This window comes from Notamacropus eugenii, chromosome 3 (assembly GCF_028372415.1).
Source record: "Notamacropus eugenii isolate mMacEug1 chromosome 3, mMacEug1.pri_v2, whole genome shotgun sequence".
NCBI classification, from domain to species: Eukaryota; Metazoa; Chordata; class Mammalia; order Diprotodontia; family Macropodidae; genus Notamacropus; species Notamacropus eugenii.
Window position 1 is genome coordinate 390,405,213 of NC_092874.1, and position 22,294 is coordinate 390,427,506.

Genomic DNA, 22,294 nt, shown 5'->3' on the forward strand with positions numbered 1-22,294 from the left:
CTCTCTCTCTCTCTGCTTTGCAGCAGGGACTGCTGCACTGCTGCCTGGGTTGCAGTACTGAATGCATTGCCGCAGCAGGAAACCAACCCCCACTACTTGTTGGTGGTTTGGTGCCTGGAATACTATAGGGAAGGGAAGGGAAGGCTAGTTGAGAGGGGGAGTGAGGGAGGGGAGGAGGAAGGGGGTGGGGTAAGAAAAGGAGGGGAGGGGAGGGGAGGCGGTGCATGGGGAGGGAGGGTGCCAATGGTATAACCACCTCCTCTGTAGCTCGCCCGATTTCACACACTCTCCTAGGCGCGGAGCAAACACAACCCCCGGAGACCTCTCCAGGAGTTTACCACCACCCTCCCTTTTTGAAAAAAAAAATTTTTTTTTTCTGTCTGATCCAGTCTAGCCCCAGGGATTTAAAACCTTTTTCTCCTTTTGGCCAACGGGGAGGAGGAGAAGGAGGAGGACTTAAAACGGGCAGCGAAGGCTGCCATCTGGCGCTGCCCTTTTTCCCTCGGCGCTGTCTGTATTTCCCCACCTCAAGCTGAAGGGGGAGGGAGGCGAGAGGAGGAGGAGGAGGACCAAGAAAAGGAGGAGGAGAAGTGAGGGGGACGTTGTGGGGTGGTGGTGGTGGTGTGGGAAAACGGGCATCCAGCGGAGCAGGTCCCAGGCAGAGGGCCGGCCCCGGCTGTTGGCAGACTAGCTGAGGGAGAGCCGGGAGCGTTTCGGAACACAGCCCAGCCCCAGCGCAGAACTGCGGTGTTTCAGGCGGGGAGGGCAACTGCTTAGGGGGCTCTTCGTCGTCTCTGCAAGTCGGAGGCGGGGAGCGTATAGTGGGGGGAGGAAGAAGGAAGGAGCTGGCGAGCCCCGGCTCAAGCAGACAGGTGATGGGCGTTTCAGCCGCCGCGGCGGCGGTGGTGCTCCGGTTCCATTCCTTGGGTTTCACTCCGGTCTGATCTAAGCAAATATGCAGAAGTACCGGCTGGTCTGCTCTTAAAGCCAAAAAAACAGAGCTAGGGAGAGAGAGTGAGAGAGAGACGGCTGCAGCCCCAGATCCGGGAGCTACAAAAAATATATATAATAATAAACCCAACCCCCCTTTCCTCCTCCCTTCCACCAGTTCCCCACCCCCCCACCCCAGCGGCCGAGGAGGATCCCGGAGCGGCGCACACACTCGCTCACACACACACGCGCGCACACACACATACACACACGCGCACACACACCAGTGTCTTTCTCCCTGAGGGATGGTACTGAATTTCGCCGCCACTGGAGCCCGGCTGAAGCTCCTACACCGCAGCTCTGCGTTCCCCCCGAGTCTAAAGTGCACCCGGACGCGATGAGGACCTGGGTTTGTGTTTTGCTCCTAGGGTTTGGATACCTGTCCTATGCCTTTTCCGAGGTAGGTACCCCCCACCTCATACTCACCTTCCTTACCCCCTCTGCTTCCTCTGTTCCCATTCCCTAGGATTCAGGCACCTGGGGGCGTCTTGCTGGGGTGGCTAAAGACTCTCCCCCCAAACCCTTCTGGGAAGAGAGGCGGATCATTGGCAGGGAGTTGCACTGCATATCTTGCTCTGCAGATATTATTTTAAAATTGTGGTGGTGTATTTTTTTCTTCCCCCCAAGCACGTTTTATTCTAGAAGCTCTCAAAGTATTAATTTTTGGTGAGTTTCCAGGATGTTGCGTTGCTTTACATTAAGGGGAAAAGCTGGGGGGAAGAATTAAAAATGAGGGTCGTCTTTGGGAAAGAGAAAAACTTAGGGGGGGGTCTATAGACAGGCATAAAGCAACAGGGCTCGTCTCTTTCCTGAGAGAACCCCTAAGCTGCCCCCAGTGCGTGTGGGGGGACTGCGCTAACGGGGTGTGGAAGAAAAGGGGTGTGTATGTGTATAGACTTCAGAGGACTGGGTGTGAGAGGAGGAAGCTCTCGCCCCGGTTCCCCTACAGGTAGGGGTGGCTGTGATCGGAGCCGCTGACGGGGTCAGACGAATAGAGGCAACACCGGGGTAGACGAGACCCTCGTGCAGGGGCACAGACTCTGTCCCGCCCGGGGCCTGGTTACAGGTGGCTGTTGGAAGCCGGCAAGGGCTGGCCGGGGGCTCTGGTGGCGGGCGCGGCTTTTTTTCCCCGGCTCCCTCCCAGCCAGAGATTCCCCATTCCACTCCCCTTGGGCCATATGCCCGGGAGAATGACAGGGGCCCTTAGTGGAAGCCTCATTATTAATGATTTTCCAAAAACCTGAAACGTCCTCTTCACTGAAAGCTTTTACGTGGGAATTTTACAATGAAGCCCCTTGGGTGACCCCTTTTAAATAAAGGGCTGTGCTGGGGGAAAAGAGTAGGTGTGGGGAGTAAGAGTAGGGACCGTGGCCTGATGGGTGCTCCCCCCCTTTTTTTTGCTGGAGGAAGATATTGAATATTAACCCCCAAACATCTTGATAGCTTTTATTGGTCTATTTATTTATCTAAGTAAACCTTGTCAATTCTTCAGGCCCAGCTGAGCGACTGGGAAAGGAGGTGGTGCAGGGGTGGGGTGGGGGGTGCTATGTGAGGAAAAGGTGGGGGTTGGGATTGAGAAGGGGCGTGGGGATTAGAGAGGGGAGATGTCTCCTCCGTGGGTAAGATTAGGGATTCCAGGGCGAGAAACTTAAACTCCTTTTCTGATTAAAGTGTTAAAAAAAAAAACCTGCCTGTGGCTTTCAGTTACCCATACGTGACGCATTTCAACTTGATCTTTCTGGATGTTAATTTCTCTATTTTAAACCCTAAACACATTGGGGCCTCCGGGACTCTTCAGCCCCCACCGGTCCTCCTGAAATTGACACCCCAGATCCAAGTAGTCAGAGCTGGGGCTTTTGTTCCACATTCAGAGGTGGTAGGGTGGTGTTTTTTTCAAAAGTCTGTATTCTTAGGTGGGTGGACCAGTGCGTGGGAGGGCTGAAAAGTCCTTTTAGTGGGGGGTGGGTTTTATACAGGTCCAGAGTCCTCTCCGTTTCCATTTTTTCCCTGTTGAAATAAGCCGGGGTGTAACGAGTGGTATTAAGATTTAGAGGGGACGTTTCGGCCTGCACAACCGGTTGCAGGAATTAATGGGGTGCTTGTAAGGACACTGCATATCCGCTACATGAATTTTGATTTCTTAAAGTGGGTTGAGGCAGTGGGGGAGAACTGGAAGGGAAAGAGAGATAGACAAGAACCCAGCACAGCCAGACTGAAGAGTAATCCACTGGGCTAGGAGGCTGCCGCTGCCCAAACGCTGGCAAGCGCACACCCACTGCTTCTAGGTGCCACCCGCCTTGAGGAAGGCTTTCCTAGCATGGCAGAGCACTGATTAGGTGTTTGGGTCTGGTTCCCAGGAAGCCGAAATCCCCCGGGAGGTGATCGAGAGACTGGCTCACAGTGAAATTAACAGCATCCGCGACCTGCAGCGCCTCCTGGAGATAGATTCCGTAGGTAAATTAATTTCTCTTTTCCTTTGCTTTGCTGGAAAAAAAGGGGGTGGGGGGAGGCTTGAGGGGAGGTGGTGAGTGGGCGGGACGCAACCTCCCACCCCAGCTGCGAACACGCGTGTGCTTGCTTATGGCAGGGATTGCAGGACTCTTCCCCCGGGTCTCCCAAGCGGAGTAGGCAACTCAGACCGAAAGGTCAGAATCCAATCCTGGAGCTATAAAAACATGCCGATGAGTCAGGAGTTTCTTCCCCAATCACTACTTTCTCTCCCAGGCTGCTTGGACTTCGGCGACTTGTCCGCCCAGGGCTCCTTCCTCAAAAGGATTGTTTCTTTAAGGAAAATGTAGTCAGTGTCAATAGAAGTTCAATTAAATAGAGGAGAATGGATACTCCAGGCTCCTGAAGTAGAGATCTCGGTAGTGAGATTTTTTTTTTTGGTGAAAGAGAAAGGGGGAGGGTCCTAGCACATGTGGGTGATTTCACCCGCCAGCCCCAGTCCACTTCATGGCTTCTAGAGGAGCAGTATTAAGGAAAGCGGCCGTCAAAACATGACCCCCCACGCTAGAACTGTAAACTTACGGGCACTCATTCAAATGACCAGAAGAGAGTAGTTTTCCCCTCCACTGGGTTTGCAAACAAGCTCCTAGAGATGAGATGCCTGCCAGTCAGCGACCTTTCTGTGGAACAAATCACTGGTCGATTCCTATCGCACACACACCTTGTTTGCGGCTCCAATTGGAGGTGGGGTGGCCTGCGAGGTGGGGGAAGGGCTGCAGCCGCTGCGGCGGCGGTGGGGAGTAGTTACCCCTTGTTAAAGTGCTCTTTGTAATCACAGCAAGCTGTTGCCATATTACTGATTGTGGGTCTGGCCTTTGTGGTTTAAACAAATGCAGCTTTGTCCCTTTCTCTACCCCCCTTTTCTTAGCACATTTAAAAAGGCATGCAGCCACATCTGCTGTTTTTCGGGCTATTTTCAGATCTCCCTCAGTGCTTCCCTAGTCCATAGAATCCCTTAATTGTTGTTGTGACTGTTTGTTTGTAAGGCTTACTTCTGGAAATTGCAAGGCGCCCTGTGGCAAAGTTGCCTCAGACTCAGGCACTTTTCTACGGTCACCTTTTTTTTTTACCCGAGAGAGAGGGAAAGAGACGGAGAGAGGGAGAGGGAGGGAGAGAGAGAGAGAGAGAGAGAGAGAGAGAGAGAGAGAGAGAGAGAGAGAGAGAGAGAGAGAGAGAGAGAGAGAGAGAGAGAGAACACGTGTGTGTACCACGAGCTCCTTACCTGGATGGGGAGGGGTCTTTTTATCTTGATCACTAAACTGCAACATAGCTTCAGCCTTAGTGGTGGATTACTGAAGGGTGGAACATGTTAGTGCTTATTCTATCCAGCCTAGATTTGGTACTGAAATGTGCCTAAGCTAGGCGATACTTTGTCGCTGGGGCTTTGAAAAGCACCTCTTCCTTTTTTCAGACCCTCCAGAACATTGTATAATATAATAGGTATACTTCACCATACTTCTTTGGTTTGGGAAATTTGGTGGTTCAGATTATTTTCTTCCTTACTCGGGGAAACAATGATTCCTGAGACCAGCTCTCTCCGAAGCTAGAGGAAACAAAGTTATTTATGCACAGTGGCAGATACTGATCAGAAGGCTACAAGTGAGTGAATTGCAGAGTCTAGTATTTGAATTTATTCTGTTTTTGCAAACTATTCTGAGAACACTGAGGGAGGAAAAATAAGCGTAATCATATGGTGCACTCATTTGGAAATTTGTACTTAATTATGGGAGTGGAGAGGCCTAAACTATTTCATTTCATGCCAAGACCATTTTTATAGTAAGAAAGATGGCTTCTGGAGTTTCTTGACCCAGGAAATCCATTGGCTGATCCTTATCACTTCTGAGGTAGAATTTCTCTTAACACTTGAAAGAGAAATTTAGCTTGATTCCATTGCCTGATTTGTAACAAGGATTGAGCTGCGATGTCTTTGTTTCATTCAATTGAACTGGAGTCTCAGCTGGTATTTTGGTGATACTGTATGTGCTTTTGGAAAGAAAGGAGGACCACAGGGAGTTTGTGACTTTGATTTCTTTCCACTAAAGGAAGGATTTTTTTTTTCATCTTTTGGCGGGGGTGGACTACCAGTTTGGAAGAGAATGGAAGCCGCAGGGAAATAGACCATTCTCATTTCCTACTCAGAGCATTCTTATTCTCTCTGCTGCACATCCCTCCACCCCCCACCCATTAACACCTTTTAAAACCTAAGCTCAGCCTGTTAAATTGATAGGTTTTGCATTGCTCTGAGGTGGCTACCCTCACACCTGGAGTAGCAGGAATGAAGGATAGTTTGAGGAATCACCAGTCTGCCCACCTGGGATCCTTTACTATTTTTTTAAAGCTCTTTTTGTACACTAGCATAAGGTGGGGGGTGGGAGGTGGGAGGGGAAAAAGCATGAGCCTTACCTGCTCAGATGATGGAAGATCTGGGAATGCTCTCCACATTTTTAAAGATGGTATTTTGAAAGGATTCATTTTGGACTCTCATTAGAGTCAAGCAGAAGATAACTTTAAGGAGACCTGCCTTTCTGTCTCCCCTAGTTGTGAAATGTAATCTTGATGGAGGAAAGTAATCTAGTTCTTGGGATACCTTTCATGAGAAGGATATTTAGAATTCTTGTTTCTGAGTGGTTCATGGGATCGTAGATTTAGGGCTGGAAGAACCCTTAAGGGTCTAAATCAGGGGATTTGTTCCGTGAAGTTTGGATTCAGTCAAAGGGCTGCACTTGAGAACCTAGAAGGCCACGTGTGGCCTCCAGGCTAAAGGTTCCCCATCCCAGGTCTAAATAGTCCTTATTTTACATAATAGGAAACTGAGGCCTAGGGAGATAGGGAGCCCAAGTCACTGAGATAGTTAATTGAGGCATAGGTACTCTGTCTCCAAAGCCTGTATTTCTATTGCGTTGTGTTGGCTTAAGGTATCGCCCCTTTGGGACAACAACCTTCATAGAATCTTAGGAATTGGAAGTGGAAAGGGACCTTAAGAGATAAATAGTATAACTCCATTATTTTTTAAAAACTTATTTTGTAGGGCAGTTGGAGTTAAGTGACTTGATCAGGGTCACACAGCTAGTATCAAATTTCTCTGGCGGGATTTGAAGTCAGGTCCTCTATCCCAGGGCACCACCTAGCTGCCCCATTCCATTATTACAGTGGTGGAAATGAGTTACCCAAGCTCACGCAAAGGCACTAAAGTAGAAGATGGAGTTTGCATTCAAACCTCAGTCATCTGAACAGAATTCAAAACCCATGATCTTGGCACTACACCAGATCTTCATCCTATGAAAGGACTCTGGGACCCTTAGGGGGGTCATAGATGCCTTAGGGTTCCCATTCTTTAGAAGGGGGCACTGTGAGAGACATTCCAGTGGTTAATGTTGTTGGGCAGTAAAGAATCAGGAGAGGGATGCTCCATTTCAGCAATCACTTAAATGCAGGTGACATGGTAACTTTTGTGGACCTTGCTTGATCACAAAACTGTAGGAAATTTTCCAAAGGCTTTTTTTGTTTGTTTTTGTTGTTGTTAAAGTAAGTTGGGAGTTGTGACAAGTACTGCTGACCTTTGGGGAAGCTTTTTGTTTTTCTGCATTTGATTCCAGCAGGGCTAGAACAGGCCTAGAAGGGAATCCACAGGTAGCTTGGAGGTTGCTTTAGTAGCTCTGTAGTTGTGCCAGTGGATTATTCATTGGGGGATTATGTGTGGGTTTATTCCTGCTGTTAAATTCATTTCAGTCAATAGTTTTCGACTTCCTTCCTCACCAAAATATTTTATTGGAGGCTGATTGAAAAGGATAAGGTGGGCACCAGAAATGATTCTTCTCCCAAGAACAATGCTATTTAACACTAAGGGGACCCTAGCTTTAGATATAGAAGGGACTTCATGGATCCCCCCATTGGAGTCCGGTCCTCTCATTTTGCTGATGGGGAAACTGAGATCTGGGAAAGTTGTGACTCTTCTTGTAAGTGCCTGGGGAGTAGTAGTTCACTGTTTGTACTTTGCAATGGTAGCTGGGTGGTGTAGTGGATAGAGAGATGATGGCTTGGCTCAAGAGTTAAGAAGACCTGAACTCAAACTAGTCTCGTATACTTAATATGTGTACTTAGGCAAGTCACTGAACCTTTGTTTTGCCCCAACTGTAAAATATGGATTAATAATAGTACCTCCCTCTTTCAGAGTTGTTTTGACAAACAAATGAAATATTTGTAGAGCGTGAAGCGTTTAACACAGTTTAACACCCACGTTGTGGGTGCCATATAAATACTGATGTGGGATGCTTGGTATGGTACTGAGCACACAGTAGGTGCTGTTTAAAAATGCTAGTTATCGTTAGTACTATTTTTATCAGTATCCCAATGAGATAATATTTGTAAAGTACTTAGAAAAGTGTCTGGTCCTTAGAATTTAATAAATGCATTCCCCTTTCCCTTACTTTTTCCCACTCTGGCACATAGGTGCTTAATTGATTGTCCAAGATCATATAGGTAGAAGGTGGCAGAGCATTATTTACCAAAGCCTAATGGGGCTTTAAAAACTTGTCCTTTGTTCTTGATTTCTTGGAGGCTTTCATTTTGATAAGGTAAGAAACTGACTACAGTTTGGGCTGAACTTTGGGTTTGCTAGCAACATGTGAAAGCCATCAAACTCTGGCCTGTGTGAGTTTTATTTATTTATTTAAAAATATAAATGATAGTCTTGAATTTGAGAACACATTTACTATGATTAATTAAACTGAACAATATTACTGTTGCTGTCACAGATCTGGGTTTTCCCCTAGTCAGACTGGCACAGTTCCAGGGTGTCTCGCTCAAGCTAATACAATAAATATCCCCATTCAGCCCCATTATTGCACTGCCCTAGACTAATTGCTGAGAATTTCTACCCATAATCTCAATGTTGTTAGTACATCAATGCACACAAGATTAAAGCAGAACCACTTGATTAACTGTCTTGAAAACAGTTTAAAAAGTGATTCAGAGGAGAGCTTTGCCTGTCTGAAAGTTGTTCTGACTTTACTCCATGACACATCCTGGAAGTTCATGTGGGTGAAGTTGCCTCTCAGGATCTGTGAGTCAAGACATCCTTTCCCTGGCTCAACAACAATCAGGCACTACTCAGTGTTGTTTCTTGGCCACCCATCTTGTTGACTAGTACCGTTCCTGCTGGCCTGAGTTGTTCCTGGGCAGGTAACAGCTATATCACATTGGAAGCACTTCCTACCCTTCATAATTGAGAGAAAGCTTTTCCTGTAGTAAAGCTCTTTCTGATCTAAAGGACATTGTTAAACAGGATTTTTTTTTGTTTGCCCATGTTTATTAAAATTAGTACAGAAAATTGAGTAAAAGCTTAGTTAACAGTGTTACTTGTTGGTATTATAAGGAAGATTTGGCATTGTCAAGATGGCTGCCATAAGAGGATGAGTCAGAAATGTCTCTTCCATTAAGAAGGAATTTGCTTTTCAAATGATTGGTTTGATAAGAAATAACTTTTTGCATCAACAGAGTCAACATGAATTCTGATCTGATTGCTTTAGGTCCTTAGATAACAAAACCTACACTGGAAATACAGGGTTAAGTAAAAAAAAAAAGTACAAAAATCTAGTATTTTCAGTTTCCATGAACATTATACATAGAAAATATTCTATTTTCCTCTAATGCAAATGTTAGATTTTGAATGGATTGGAGAGTGCTGTAGTTTGTCAGACTTAACCTAACTCTTTTTTACACATGAGGAATTGAGGCCCAGGGAAATAGTGGCATAAACAGTGCATGGTAGAACCAAAGTTGTGGCTCTGGACTCTCTAGGTCATCTTCTTTATACTTTCACCTTCAGCCTTAAAGTTCTGTGGGTTGGCCAAAATACTTGTAGAGGTCAATTAACTACCAATTAATGCCTCTTTGTGGATCTTTGTGATCAGGAAACTGAAGAAATCTTAACTTCTTTAACAGGAAAGAAGTCAGTGATACCATTTCCTGACTTCTTTTGCCCTAGGGCATGTGTTACCAGTGAGATAACTATTCAGGTGTCTTCTGACACTACCTGTTCAGTTGCCGGAGGCTGAAGCTAGCAAGTTGTTACACAAGAGCACATAGTTGTATATTGTTTATTGTAGGAGTTTGTGGGGGTGTGGAGGAGAGACTTAGAGGATCCATGTGGCAAATGGTGTAAGTCTTAAGGCAAACGAAGTATGAAACAGACTTTCAGCTGCATCTGTTGCAAAAGTTAGGGCAATTCAGAAGTTAATTCGGAAGGGTAGAAACACTTTTAGCTAGCATGCAGTGCAACTGACATTTTTGGGGGGATGCCACCCACTACATTTAAAAAATGTATTTATTTTATCTTTGCAGGCATCAGTAAAACCTATAAAACATCCCTTTATGTCACAAAGGGCACTATTATCCTTGTGTAGCATGTAAAAGAATTTTGTCAATTGAATTGTTAATTTTTACTACTTTTTGGCTTTTTTTCTGCATATGTTCATAATTTTGAATTTAATGACATCTTTTTATATCACCCTCGTTTTTGAATGCCCCTTTTCCCTTCCCATCCCTTGTAACAAAGAATAAAAAAGACAGAAAAAAAGGAGGTCAACAAACCTAATCAACACATTTAGCAAGACCTAGGTACCTTCAACATTCTACATTGATAGTCTCTCCCTGCTTAGAAAGAGAGGCGGGGTTGGGGTGGTGTATTTTCAGATTTTTTTTCCTGTCAGGTCAACTTGCTTTAGAAAAACACACAACAACTCATTTTCTTAGGTGACTTTAAGAAATGATTTCATTTAGCAGAACCCAGTCATGGACTAGTTACTAGGTTATTTTAGGATAATTTAAATGCCAGTCTTTCTGTCTTTGATTTTGTTTTTCTCATGGCCCTTTAATCCGTTTGGTAAGATTATTTAGTGGACTAGACAAATCTAGAGCCTGTCCAAGAGTCTGGAGTAGCTTCTGATGCCCTTTTGAAGGTTAGGACACCCTATTAGGGATAGTTTCAACAATTGAGAGACAAAAAAGAAAACCCAACTTGTTGCTTCTTGTTTGTGAATTAGTAGTGATTTCCAAATTGCCAGATAGTGGGATAGTTTTTAGAAGAAACATCCCATGGAGGACCATGATACCCTATCTTGTGGGGATGGATGTCCATTGGATCTCTTGGCCCTTTAGCAAGGGGACGTGTTTAGTGGCCACTTACCTTCCCCTTATCTTGCTTGCCTCATCTAAGCTCAATTAAAAGACCCCTCTAGACACAATTATTGCTGGAGAAAGAAATTATAAAGAGATCAAAGAAGTTTTCCCAGATCTACCTTCTTGGATACTGGGTAAGGCAAGGTTTCATTTTGCAATTTACCAAGAGCAGTTACAAACTGGATTATAGTGAGATTTAGTTTCTTTTGGATCACTATGAAATCCATTTTTCAGTGTTCCATCTTGACAAGTCATATTTGCAAATATCCATTAATCATCTTGTTGATTTGATCTTTCACTTGAAGGTGTAGATAATTAAGATATATCTCTGTTATTGATTTCATCCACTGGGAGCTGACCGTGGTCACTCATAGTATGCCAGGAGCAGTTTTGGAGCCACGAGGCTCAATTGGAAACATAACTGCCTATACCACATGTGCTATTTTTAGCTCAATCCAGGCATGGTCACACTTAGTCCCTTGTTCAAGCTGGTTACTTTTCCTTTCTCTTTTCTCCTTAGGATACGAGGATGTTTCAGAAAAAAACCTGAAAACTCATATGGTCCATGCTCCCAAACATGTGCAGGAAAAGCGTCCTGTACCCATTAGAAGAAAAAGAAGTATTGGTAAGAAACCACAAGGATTCAGTTTTTTTCCCCAATAGTAAAAATAACAACAAACATTTATTTATATAGCATTATGAAGTGCCCCAAAAGTTTTAACACTGTTTAGGCTTTAATAGATTAAAAGAGTTTAAATAGCTTTTGAAACTTAAAATGACACTAAAGCTTCTGGGATACCCTGTATAAAGTTTGCAAAATATAAAGTTGGAGTGGGCCTAATGAAGAGATAGTTGCTAAAGGGACTAGAATTGAAAAAAGTGGCAGGGGAATATAATGGAAAAGAAAGAACACTGCATCTGGAGATCAGAATACCTTGGTTCTAAAGGTAAAGTAGAGAGAACAGGATTTTGGAGTCCATGATCTGATTTCTAATCCTCACTGCTACTCATTGTGTGAGTTTGAGGATGTTTAAGTGACTCAGTGGGTAGAGTGCAGGGCCTAGATCAGGAAGACCTGAGTTCAAGCCTCAGACACTTACCCTCGGCAAGTTACATAAACTCTGTTTGCTTCAGCTTCCTCAGTTGTAAAGTTGGGGGGGTAGGGAGAGAGGAGGAAGGTGGTGGATAACATCATCGCCTACTCCCAGGGTTGCTTGAGGATCAATCAAATGAGATAATATTTGTAAAGTGCCTAATAGGATGCCTAACGCTAAATAGATGTTATATGAACTCTTCCCTTCACCTTGGTTAAGTCAGTTCACCTCACTGGGTCTCAGTTTCCTCATCTGTCAAATCTGGAGGATTTTGTAGATAATTTCCAAGATCCTTTCCAGGTTTAGATCTTATGATCCTAGACCTTGTCTCTACCGCTAATTTTGTCACCAGGTCAGATTTAGAAAGGGGCTACGGGGGTTGGTTTCCAAGGTCTTTTCCTGCTTTAACTTTCAATGATTTAATGAAAATTCTCCATTTGTTTTTGTGGGTGCCTCCCTCCCCCCAACCACTGCTGCAGTGCTTTGGCGAACAATGAGTCCAAGACAGATGAGCGGGAATAAATTCTTTCAGTGCCTTGTCTTGTTGGAGCATGTTAGAGAGTAGACCTCAGTTGGAAAATGTGGTTGTATGTAATTTCCAATTCATAACATGGAGCACACAGAGTGCTTACAGCTATTAGCTTCAGAACAGTAGGGTACACAGTAGTACAGACACTCTGGAAAAGTGGGCAACTTGCCTTTTTTCTGCATTTTCTTCCAGTCACATCTTTTCCAAAATGCAGCTTGAATGGCTGGCTGTGGGGGCTTTATCAGCTCTGTCATTGTGCAAGAAAACAGCACAAATTTCCGGGACATTTATTTTCATACCATTTTTTTCCAAGTTGTGGGTGTCTGGCTACATTTAGAAAATGCCAGCTGTTTCAGAAAGAGTATGTGTGTATGTGAGGTGTTGGCTTCTATCTTGTCAGTGTTGGTAACCCTTTGTGAGGAATTTGGGATAGGTAACATGGGACCTCCTTGATGGTGGGAATTTGGCATTTGGTACTTTGATTTCCAATCAGGATCTTGTGGTTCATGCCCATACAATGCACCCAATTTATGGGGCTGCCAGACAGGCAGTATTTCTTTCTAGACTGGTAGGAGTGGCAACACTTGAAGAATCAAGGATACCACTAGCTCTGTTGTATCTGTGAAATTGATTTGTTTTTTTAATCTAAGTGTCAGGATTCACATTTAGCCCTATTTGACTTTAGCTTATTAAAAATTTAGTTCAGTGGTCCAAGCCAATTAAAGATGTTTTTGAAACCTTACTCTGACATCTAGTATAGTGGTATTCCCCTCCCAGCTTCTCATTTGATAAAACGTGCCATCTAATGATTGCTTTACCTAAATCACTGGGACCAAGTACACAGCTCACTGAGCCACTCCTGGATAGCTCCTTATGAATTAACATGCGGCACTACTGACTCTTTGAGTCATGTCATTGCATCAGTTCTGAAGCCATCTAATGATACTGTTTAGTTCATACCTCTCTATTAAGGTGTGTACCTTACTTAATTCAGTGGGTATATCCTGGGGAAAAGGTTCCTCTAAGTTTTTGTAAACGGAATAATTTTAAATCCACTAGGAGTATCATCTACATGAACATTGATTAATTAATCAGTCACTATGTATTGTTAATATGTATTTGATGTTCAGTCCTGAGTCATAGGATATAGTAGAAATTCAAATAAAAAAGTCTTAATATCTGCTCTCAGTGCCTTTATAATACAGCTGGGGAGGCAAGATAATATATGAAATAGTCAAGAGATAAAAACACAATACTGAGAAGACTGAATCCTACTGGACAGAGGATGAGTGGTATAGTATTTTAGATTTCCAATAAGAGGGGACAAGTGAATATGGAAGTCATAGATTTAGAGTAGCTAAGGGCTTTCAAGATTGTCTAGTCTAACTATCTTATTTTATAATCAAGAATATGAAGTTTCATAGAAGGGAAGTGACTTATCCAAGGTTACATATGTAGTCATTGGAAGAGTCAGGATTTAAACCAATGTCCTCTTATCTCCCAATTCTCTTGTCTTTCTAGGGAACTATATTGCTTCCTCCTTATTTTCCAAACGATCTTTCATCCTTACATCAGAATTGACATTTGGATTTTACTTAATAGCTTTACCTGTAACACCTAGTGGCTTGCCTCTAGGGTTGTGGTGGAGACATCACCGAAGATGAAAACATTTCATATTCACTTCTAAATAAATGAGAATTAGTACCAGTCATTTTTTCTCCTCACTCTTAGTCTAACTAATTAGGGTCAGAAGTCTTGACTGATAATGGACAGCGTACTCTGACTCAAATCTCACTAGGCCAGCATTTAAAAAAAATGTTATTATATAATGTCTGCCAGCTGAAGAACAGCTGAGGACTCTTAAGTTCTGGCCACATTTCCCAGTAATGCACTTAGATTAAGGTGTAAGCTTCAACTTGGTTAGAGTGATTTCTCTCTCAGTTAATCTTTTTTTGGCATTCAGAGTTCTTCAGGGTTCCAGGCTGTACAGATCAATCTGTACCATTTCAGCTGCCACACTTAGTAGAGGAGAGCAGAAAATAGTCTGTTCCTTAGGAATGATGGCTCTTGCATGAAGTAGAAGTGTTAGGCTTATGTGTTGAAAGTTATGCCTCTTATTCAACCCGTTGCTGGTATCAGTGAAATTCAGGAAAATCTTTATCAAACAACCCATTTAAAATTTCATATGCGTATATATCTCTATGCACACATATATATACATACACACATGTATATGCATGTGTATGTGTATATATTAATGTATATTAATGTGTGTGTGTGTGTGTGGTGTGTGTGGTATGTGGTGTGTGCGTGTGTAGCATTCATCCTGCATGCTGCCAAACGCATTTTCCTGGATGGTTGCTTTCTCTTTGCCACTCTTTTCCTCAAGCCTATGGTGGTTCCATGTTGTCTACAGACAGAAGTCCAAACTCCTCGTCTTCTGAATATTTAAGGTTCTCTATAATCTTTTCAAAATCTTGGCCTATCTGTACTTATCTCCCATTTACATTTACTCTCCAGTAAATGATCCAACCAGTCAGATCTTCCTCAGCGTCCTTTATACAAGGCATTCTTGATTCAACCTTTCACCTTATCCCCTTACACTCTTACCCTGGAATATCTTTTTTTCTTTTCCTCTCATGCCCAGGAATTCTGCCCATCCTCCATGAGGTCTTAGCTATATCGGGTCTTCCCCTTATAACTTTAACCAACATTGATCTCCTCTGACTATTCAAGCTATGCATTATGGGTACTTAGAATAAGATCTGGGAAGGAATTTATAGATTAAGTTCATGCCCCTTATTTTCAGAGGAGGAAACAGGTCCTAAGATGGAGGATGCCCCAAATTTTGCCCACTTTTCTTTCGAAGAGACTGGTAAGATTAACACTGGTTTATTTTGCTATGCTTTTAAAGTGAACTTTGAATTTTTCTAATCCCTCTACTTTTTAGGTGGAAATTTAACTTGGGCATTTTAAGTAAAAACAGTTTTTGGCTAAGAAAACTTTATTTGTAGAGTATTGAGTGTAAGACGCTGGATAGAAAACTTGACATAAAGCACAGCTTAGAGACCATTTAAAGCCATATGATGGATCATAGAAGCACCCCTCCTCAAGTTTTTAACACTCCTCCTTGAAATTATGTTGTAGTACACTGTACTACAACACCCCCTATAGGGTATAAGCATCTTGAGAGTAGGGGTTGTTTCACTTTTATATCCCCATTCTTGGCATCTAGAACAGTCCCTGGCACAAAGTCATCACTTAAAGAATAGTTATTGACTAATAAATTGATCGTTTCCCCTGCAAGTCCTGACCAATGCCCAGGATCACACAACTAGCAAATACGAGAGCTAAAAGTAGAACTGGAGTCTCCTCCCTGCTCTTTGTAGGCCTTCTATCATATAACTATAGTTATTAAATTATTATTACGCATTATAATATTCAGTTTTTTCATGGGTCTGTTTCTTTTCATATCAAATAGATTATAAATTTCTTCAGGGCAGAGATTTTTATCTTCTACTTTTGTATCTTGCAACTCAGTTCAGTGTTGGATAAAAATGCTCATAGAACCATAGATTTAAAACGGGAAGGGGGACTAGTTTATCTAGTTCAGTCTTCTCATTTTAGAGATGGCAAAATGGGTCTAGAGATGGGTCATGACTTGCTAAAATTCACATGCATCGTAACATGCAAATAACAGATTTGGACATAAGATACAAAGCTAGGTCCTCTGACCTGGCATTCAGTGTATTTTCTATTTATTAAAGCTGTTTAGGCCATAAGATGACCTCTAATAAAGCTTGCTACACTGTGTAGAAACCTTGGCCTCTTGGGAAGTGCCCTGTATTACCATTCTGAGTCATCTTGAACAAATATGAGTCTGGGTTCTTCTCATTCAGGGTGTTTTCTTTGGTTATGTGGGAATGACCAGGATAGGGCTATACATTTCAAGCTAGGAGGAAACGTTAAGAAACCTTTGTGTTCAACTCCCCCATTTTACAGATTAAGAAATTGAGGCCCAGAGAAATTAAATGACTTGACCTGAAGTCACTGAGTGTTTGAACCCAGGTCTTCCTAACTCAATTCCAGTTCTCTATCCCATTGGCCATGCTGAATGAGGTGGGACTAAAAATGTAGACCACACCCCATAGCTGTAGTGATCCAGGGGGAGGCTGTCAACTCAGTCATTTTTGTTATCTCTCCTTGATGTGGGGTGTGTGTGTGTGTGTGTGTGTGTGTGTGTGTGTGTGTGTGTGTGTGTGTGTGTGTGACTATTCACTCACTTGTAGCCCTTGTTTCTGCAGAGGAAGCTGTTCCTGCTGTTTGCAAAACAAGAACTGTTATTTATGAGATACCTCGGAGTCAGATTGATCCCACATCGGCCAACTTCCTGATCTGGCCCCCATGTGTGGAGGTCAGACGATGCACAGGCTGCTGTAACACCAGTAGCGTCAAATGCCAGCCTTCACGGATCCACCACAGAAGTGTCAAGGTAAGGGGATTTGCTCATTCCCTTTCTTTCCTGGGCACAATTTGGGTAAGGAGGGAGATGAAGGGTCTCCTACAGATGTGGCTTTGCATTACAACAGCCATATTTTTGGACAATTGTACATATGGCAAATTTTGTTGCTTACCCATCTAAAGTCATATTAATTAACCTGGAAGTACCAGGAAAAGTGCAAACAGGAGGTTTTACTGGTTTTTGTCTTTGTGACTCATCTTCCACTGTAATATCTTCTAATATTTCAGTTTTACTGATTTCTGTCTCTCTCAGCTCAGATTCTCTACTAGCAGTCCCTCTGTTGATTACTTTCCTTTTGTCCTGTATGTAGCTTGTTTTGTCCCTAATGGTTTGCATGCTGTCTCCCCCATGAAGTTGTGAGCTGCCCGAAAGCAAAGACTGTCTTAGGCCTTTCTTTGTAACCTCTGCTCCTAGCACAATGTCTGTCACCTAGTGGTTGCTTAATTCGTGCTTATTGACTAGCTGTTGATGGCTCTATGGTCAGTTACTCACAAGTGCCTGTTGTTTAAAAGGATGTGTTGGGAAGGATACTTGGAGTTTCTAGTGGTTTTTTTTTCTAGTTTCTTGAGTCCTAATTGTCATAAAGTACTCTGGAACTGGATCTCAGAATCTTTGGTTTATGGGGAATCCACTGGCTGCAAACCTTGAACTGCATACTGTGTTGAACCCACCAGTGTCTTTTGCAAAGTTGTTATTTGAGGACCTATTTCTACTAGACCTGAAAGCTGAGCTAAGCTCCCTTCCCTGGCTGCCAGGTGGGGATCATCCTCTTCCCCCTCCCCTCGACTAAGAGGGGATGCATTCTTGACTAGCTTTCTCTTGATAAGTGGGGATTGGCTTGGCCTAGATCCAACCCTGTTCTCTGTCCCTGTTGAGTGATGGTCAGCATCAATGAGAGCTGTCCAGAATTAAGGAAGCATTTTGTTACCATGCTCGGTTCATACCCAACTATACCAGGAGGCAGTGGGGGTGGGCAGTGGGTGTGGAGGTTTCTGGAGGTCATGCTTAGAAGTAGCATAGAGGAAAGCTGTACCTTTCAAGGGCTTTAGGGAAAGGGCATCTAACACTGCCTGCCTCACTTTGTCAAAGAAGATTCAATTCAAGGGATGATTTCTCCTTGTTGTATGTGGTGAGTTAATGTGGGGCAATGTATAGGTCATTAAATTTGGGAGTTGGAAAACCCTGGGTTCAATTAGTACATTATTGCAGACTCTTAGCAGGGGGCCTTGGGTTCCACATCTGTAAAATGAAGATGTCAGACCTAACCTCTATGGTGCCTTTCTACTCTGTTTAAATCTATGATCCTATGACTACTCAGTTACAGATGGGATGTGGGATATAAAATTCAGGGTGTTCAAACCCTGGCATCAACTTTGAGTCTCTTATTTCCTTAGAAATGACTGCTTATTCCACTTGCTGTCTTTGGACAAGTTAACCTAGACCTCAGTTTTCCTTATTTATAAAATGAGGAAGGTTGGGCTAAGTTACTTTTCTCATGTGGAGATGTGTATGTCATCCCACCAAACTTCCGAGGGGATGATTCTTTAGCTTACATTGGATAGATGCTACTCTACTTTGCATAATGCCCAATTATTGGTCCTATTAAAATGAATGCAGAGAAGCTATGGCTAGTGGCCAGATATGGGCAGGTATAGGAATCCTCAGTGGTGATTTCCCTGGAGTTCTCTACTGTCCCTGAAAGGAAATTAGGAACTAGTGAAAGCTCCAGGGTTATGAGGGAACCTGAAACAGCTTGAAAACTTCTCTATATTTCAAGGGCAGGAGAAGGGCTTGCTGCTTTACAGCAGAGAATGTGTATGTATATAACCTGTTGACCTGGATGTGATGTGTATTTCTGAACAAAGGATTTACTGAAAATATTTTGAGACTTCTAGTTTGATGTATTAGCTTTACTTTAAACTTGTTGACCATTTGAGTCATCCCTCCACTCTCCCTCCATCCATCCCAGGGATCCTTCTTTCCATAAATCTGCACCATTCAAACACAGCCTCATTTTGGTCCAATAACAACCCATCAAGACACCTCATGGTATTTTCTTAATTGAATACCACATGATTTAGCAGGCATTTATTTGTAATGTGGAGGCATTTGGGAAGAATCATAATGTGTCATGGGGTTATCTTGATCTCTGGGGAGTGTATTGAGAAACTAATTTCTATTTCTCTCTGCTGCAAGATCTTTTAGAACTCTCTTTAAAGCAAAGCAAAGAAAAAAAAGAAAGAAAAGGATGTGAAGCATGTGATGCTTCTGGCTGACATTTTCCTAATGACCTCCAGAGTGCTTGCCTGCAATACTCCAATCTCTTGCCTTACAAGGCTGCTTTTTGGGGAAGGAGCTGGGCATCCATTAGGACAGACAGCCTTATCCGGCAGCTGCCCCTGAAGGAGTCTTGTAATTGAGTTGTCACCAATTAAAGCTATTGCCTAGATGATCCTGTCCTGCACAGACTGCCAGTCCTCTTAGATCTTCCTAGAGACAGAGATGGACGTTGGTCAATCCAGCTGTGCCATTTTACACAGGAGGAAACTGAGACTCACTAAGGTTTAAATGACTCACTTGTTAATAAGATGAGCACATTTGACTCCCCTGGCTTGTGTTCTATTAGGTTTAACTAAGAATGGCATTCCTTGTGCCTGTCACTCCATCCTATTCTTTTTCTTTGTTTTTGGTTTGCCATAGGGGTTTATTTGTGCCCTGGAGGCTTTGTCACTCCCTCCCTGCTTTTGATCAATGGTGCCCCTCCCACTTTATTTTCCTAGTTAATATCTCTGCAAGCCACTTTCATTCATAGATGGAAAACTTTGTACTGGTTATCTGTCCAAATTCTTATTATCTGAAAAGAAAATGGTAGATTTTGAGATAGAATATAAGCTTCTTGTGCCAAATTGACCATCAAGACCAAAGAAAGTTAGGACTTGACAGGAAGGAAGGGGACGGAGTGGAGACAGGAATCCTCTGATCTAGCTTTAGTGTTGGTGTGACCCTCATTTTTAAAGGCCCTTTTGTACTCGAATTTAGTTCTTTTTTAATAGGTTTTATTTGGGGGCATGACAGGCTTTCTGAATTACCCCTCCTACAAAGGACATTCCCTTGAGAAGGGTTGACCAGTTGTCAACAAGAAGGAGGAAGGTGTGCTTAAAATCATTCTACATGGCAGGAGACATGGAAGATGTAGAAAAAGAGGAACTCTGTTTCTCATGTGTTTTCAAATTTATAAATGTTGGACATTGGATTAAACCAGCACTGGAGGGTTGCTGGGGCAGTTTTCCCTTTTTTCTCTGACTCTGGGGGCACACACACAGACTTTTGTAGCCGATGGGATGTAGCTTGAAACTTGACCTTTCTTTGGTTTTATCAAGTGGTGCAGCTGTTTCAGACTCTGGTGTGTATTTTAATGTGAGGTCCCTGACTCCCCTGACTTGTGTTCCTTTTGTAACCTATACCTCCCACCCAGACGAACTACAAGTGATGGTCTAGGCATTTGCACCTGTCTCCTCCTGCATTATGTTAGATTTTTGTAGATTTCTGCAATTATTGCCATAGTCTGGAAATCCATTTGTACACTAAGCACTGTTTTGTTTTGTTTTGTTGTTGTTGTTGTGTTATGTATTTTCTTAATCAGTTGATAATCTTGGTAAAACTGCTTTGATGGAGAGCTCTTTCATTGACCTGAGAATAGTGTCCTCATAATTTTTAAGCATTTATTCAGTGGCCACTATTTGAAAGGTACTCTATCATACTAGGGAATGGAAGTTGGGTACCATTATTTTAGATATGGAATATCAGCCATAAAGTTGACATGTAAACATGCCTCATGGTGGCATCAGTATTAACATTATGGGTTACTGTACTTAATATACTTTTGCAAACTTGGGGTCTTGGTCCATCCTTGATAACATGTGTACAGCATGATTCCCCATGGGTTAATGGAAGAGAAGACAGGAAACTGACATTAATGGTCTTTCCTTTCCTGTGATGTGCAATTTATCCAAGACAAGTCATGCAGCCTTCCTTTTTTCTCTCCTTTTTTAATTTCAAGGAGTTAAAATCATCCCAGATTCCAGGACTGATCCCACAGCCATTTTCTCATTCAATTCTTCCCAAGGGAATGTCCCAGGGTACTTTGGCCTCCTCCCTCACCCTCTCACCACCCACCCAATACAATGCTAAACAGGACCTTCTGAAGAAAACATCTGGCCCCAAATCCTCATGAGTCTTCACATAGAAGGGGACAAGAGGTCAGTAGGGAACAGGATACTTATTGTAGAGGCTAAATATTGGTTACCCATGTTAGTCTGGCCCAGCTAGTTTCATTACACCAGAACTCATTACACAGAGTCCATATTGATTCACTGCAAATGTCAGACACTGGTGAGCTTTGATAAAATGAATTGTTTTAGGCATTTCATTCAGTCTTTTTCCTGAAGTTCCATATTTAGAACTGAATGCCTTTGTCTTTCTTAGCCAATCCTACCCCGGGGTCATAGGGAAGGTAGTAGGGAAGTGATGGTTAGAGGTTGATGTGGGCTATTCCTGGAAAGCAGCTGAGGATATGATCAGGTTTAGGCATTGTGGTCAGTTCTCTCGCCGTCCCCCCCTTCCTCCGCCTTTGTAAAACATTTTTTGAATAAATATGGTCTTTTGATCAAACAATAACAACCCTGAGCACTGAGCTCATAGGCTTGTCAATTCCCTAAGAACTTGTCACACTGGAAAAAATGTCCAGGCATAAAGGTCAGTTCCCCCACATTACACGAGGGCCCAGGCCAAAACTTTCTTCCTTACTGTTTGTTGACAAGGTGATTGTGGCTTCTAGATATGATAACTTTTAATCTTTGTTCCATCAGGAAGGCACCTGTGTCAAGGTCCCTCACTTAGAAGGGTCTCTGTTTACCCGTTGACAGTCGATTCTTCTGATTGGTGGGGGTAACGTTTGACATTTATTTATAGAATGTGGTACCAGAAATGTGTTGCATCTCTTTCCCTGAAAGAGTCTTTGTTTTAGCCTTTCTTGATTTTCCATGACTGGGCTGTATTTAATAAGAGGGCTTGGCCAGTTCCTACTGCAATCCAGGGGTGGAGTTGTCCACTCTGCCCACATCCTCTGACCCCTATCCATTTCTACTGCCTTGAAGAATCTTTTTTTTTTTTTTAATTCTCTTTTTTTTTTAGTTTTTGCCCAGTCTCTATAGCTACTGGGTCTCTATAGCTGTCTGGTTAAGAATGCTGGAACAGCTTGGTGGTATAGTGAATACAATAGAACTGTGGAGTAAGGATCAAATCCTGCCTCAGACACTCAGGCCTTGGGCAAGTAACCTTTCTGAGTCTCCTCTTCCTGTCTGTAAAATGAGGATACATCAGGGTTGTTACAAGAATCAAATCTGATAGTATATGTAAGGCACTAATACTATTTGTTCTCTACCTGAATGTTAGATATAATTATGATGATGA

General features: G+C 43.0%; 1 protein-coding gene across 2 annotated transcripts in view; it reads left to right on the forward strand.

The window, feature by feature from the left end:
• Nucleotides 1–222: 222 nt before the first annotated feature.
• Nucleotides 223–22,294, forward strand: part of PDGFA (platelet derived growth factor subunit A) — a 38,096-nt gene continuing 16,024 nt past the window's right edge. The window contains exons 1-4 of one of the 2 annotated variants that reach the window (XM_072597803.1): nucleotides 223–1,390; nucleotides 3,348–3,444; nucleotides 11,198–11,302; nucleotides 16,605–16,792. In XM_072597803.1, the coding sequence (XP_072453904.1) occupies nucleotides 1,328–1,390; nucleotides 3,348–3,444; nucleotides 11,198–11,302; nucleotides 16,605–16,792 (453 nt within the window). In that variant the 5' untranslated portion in view covers nucleotides 223–1,327. The remainder of the gene's footprint in view (nucleotides 1,391–3,347; nucleotides 3,445–11,197; nucleotides 11,303–16,604; nucleotides 16,793–22,294) is intronic. The other variant, XM_072597801.1, reaches the window with a different exon arrangement.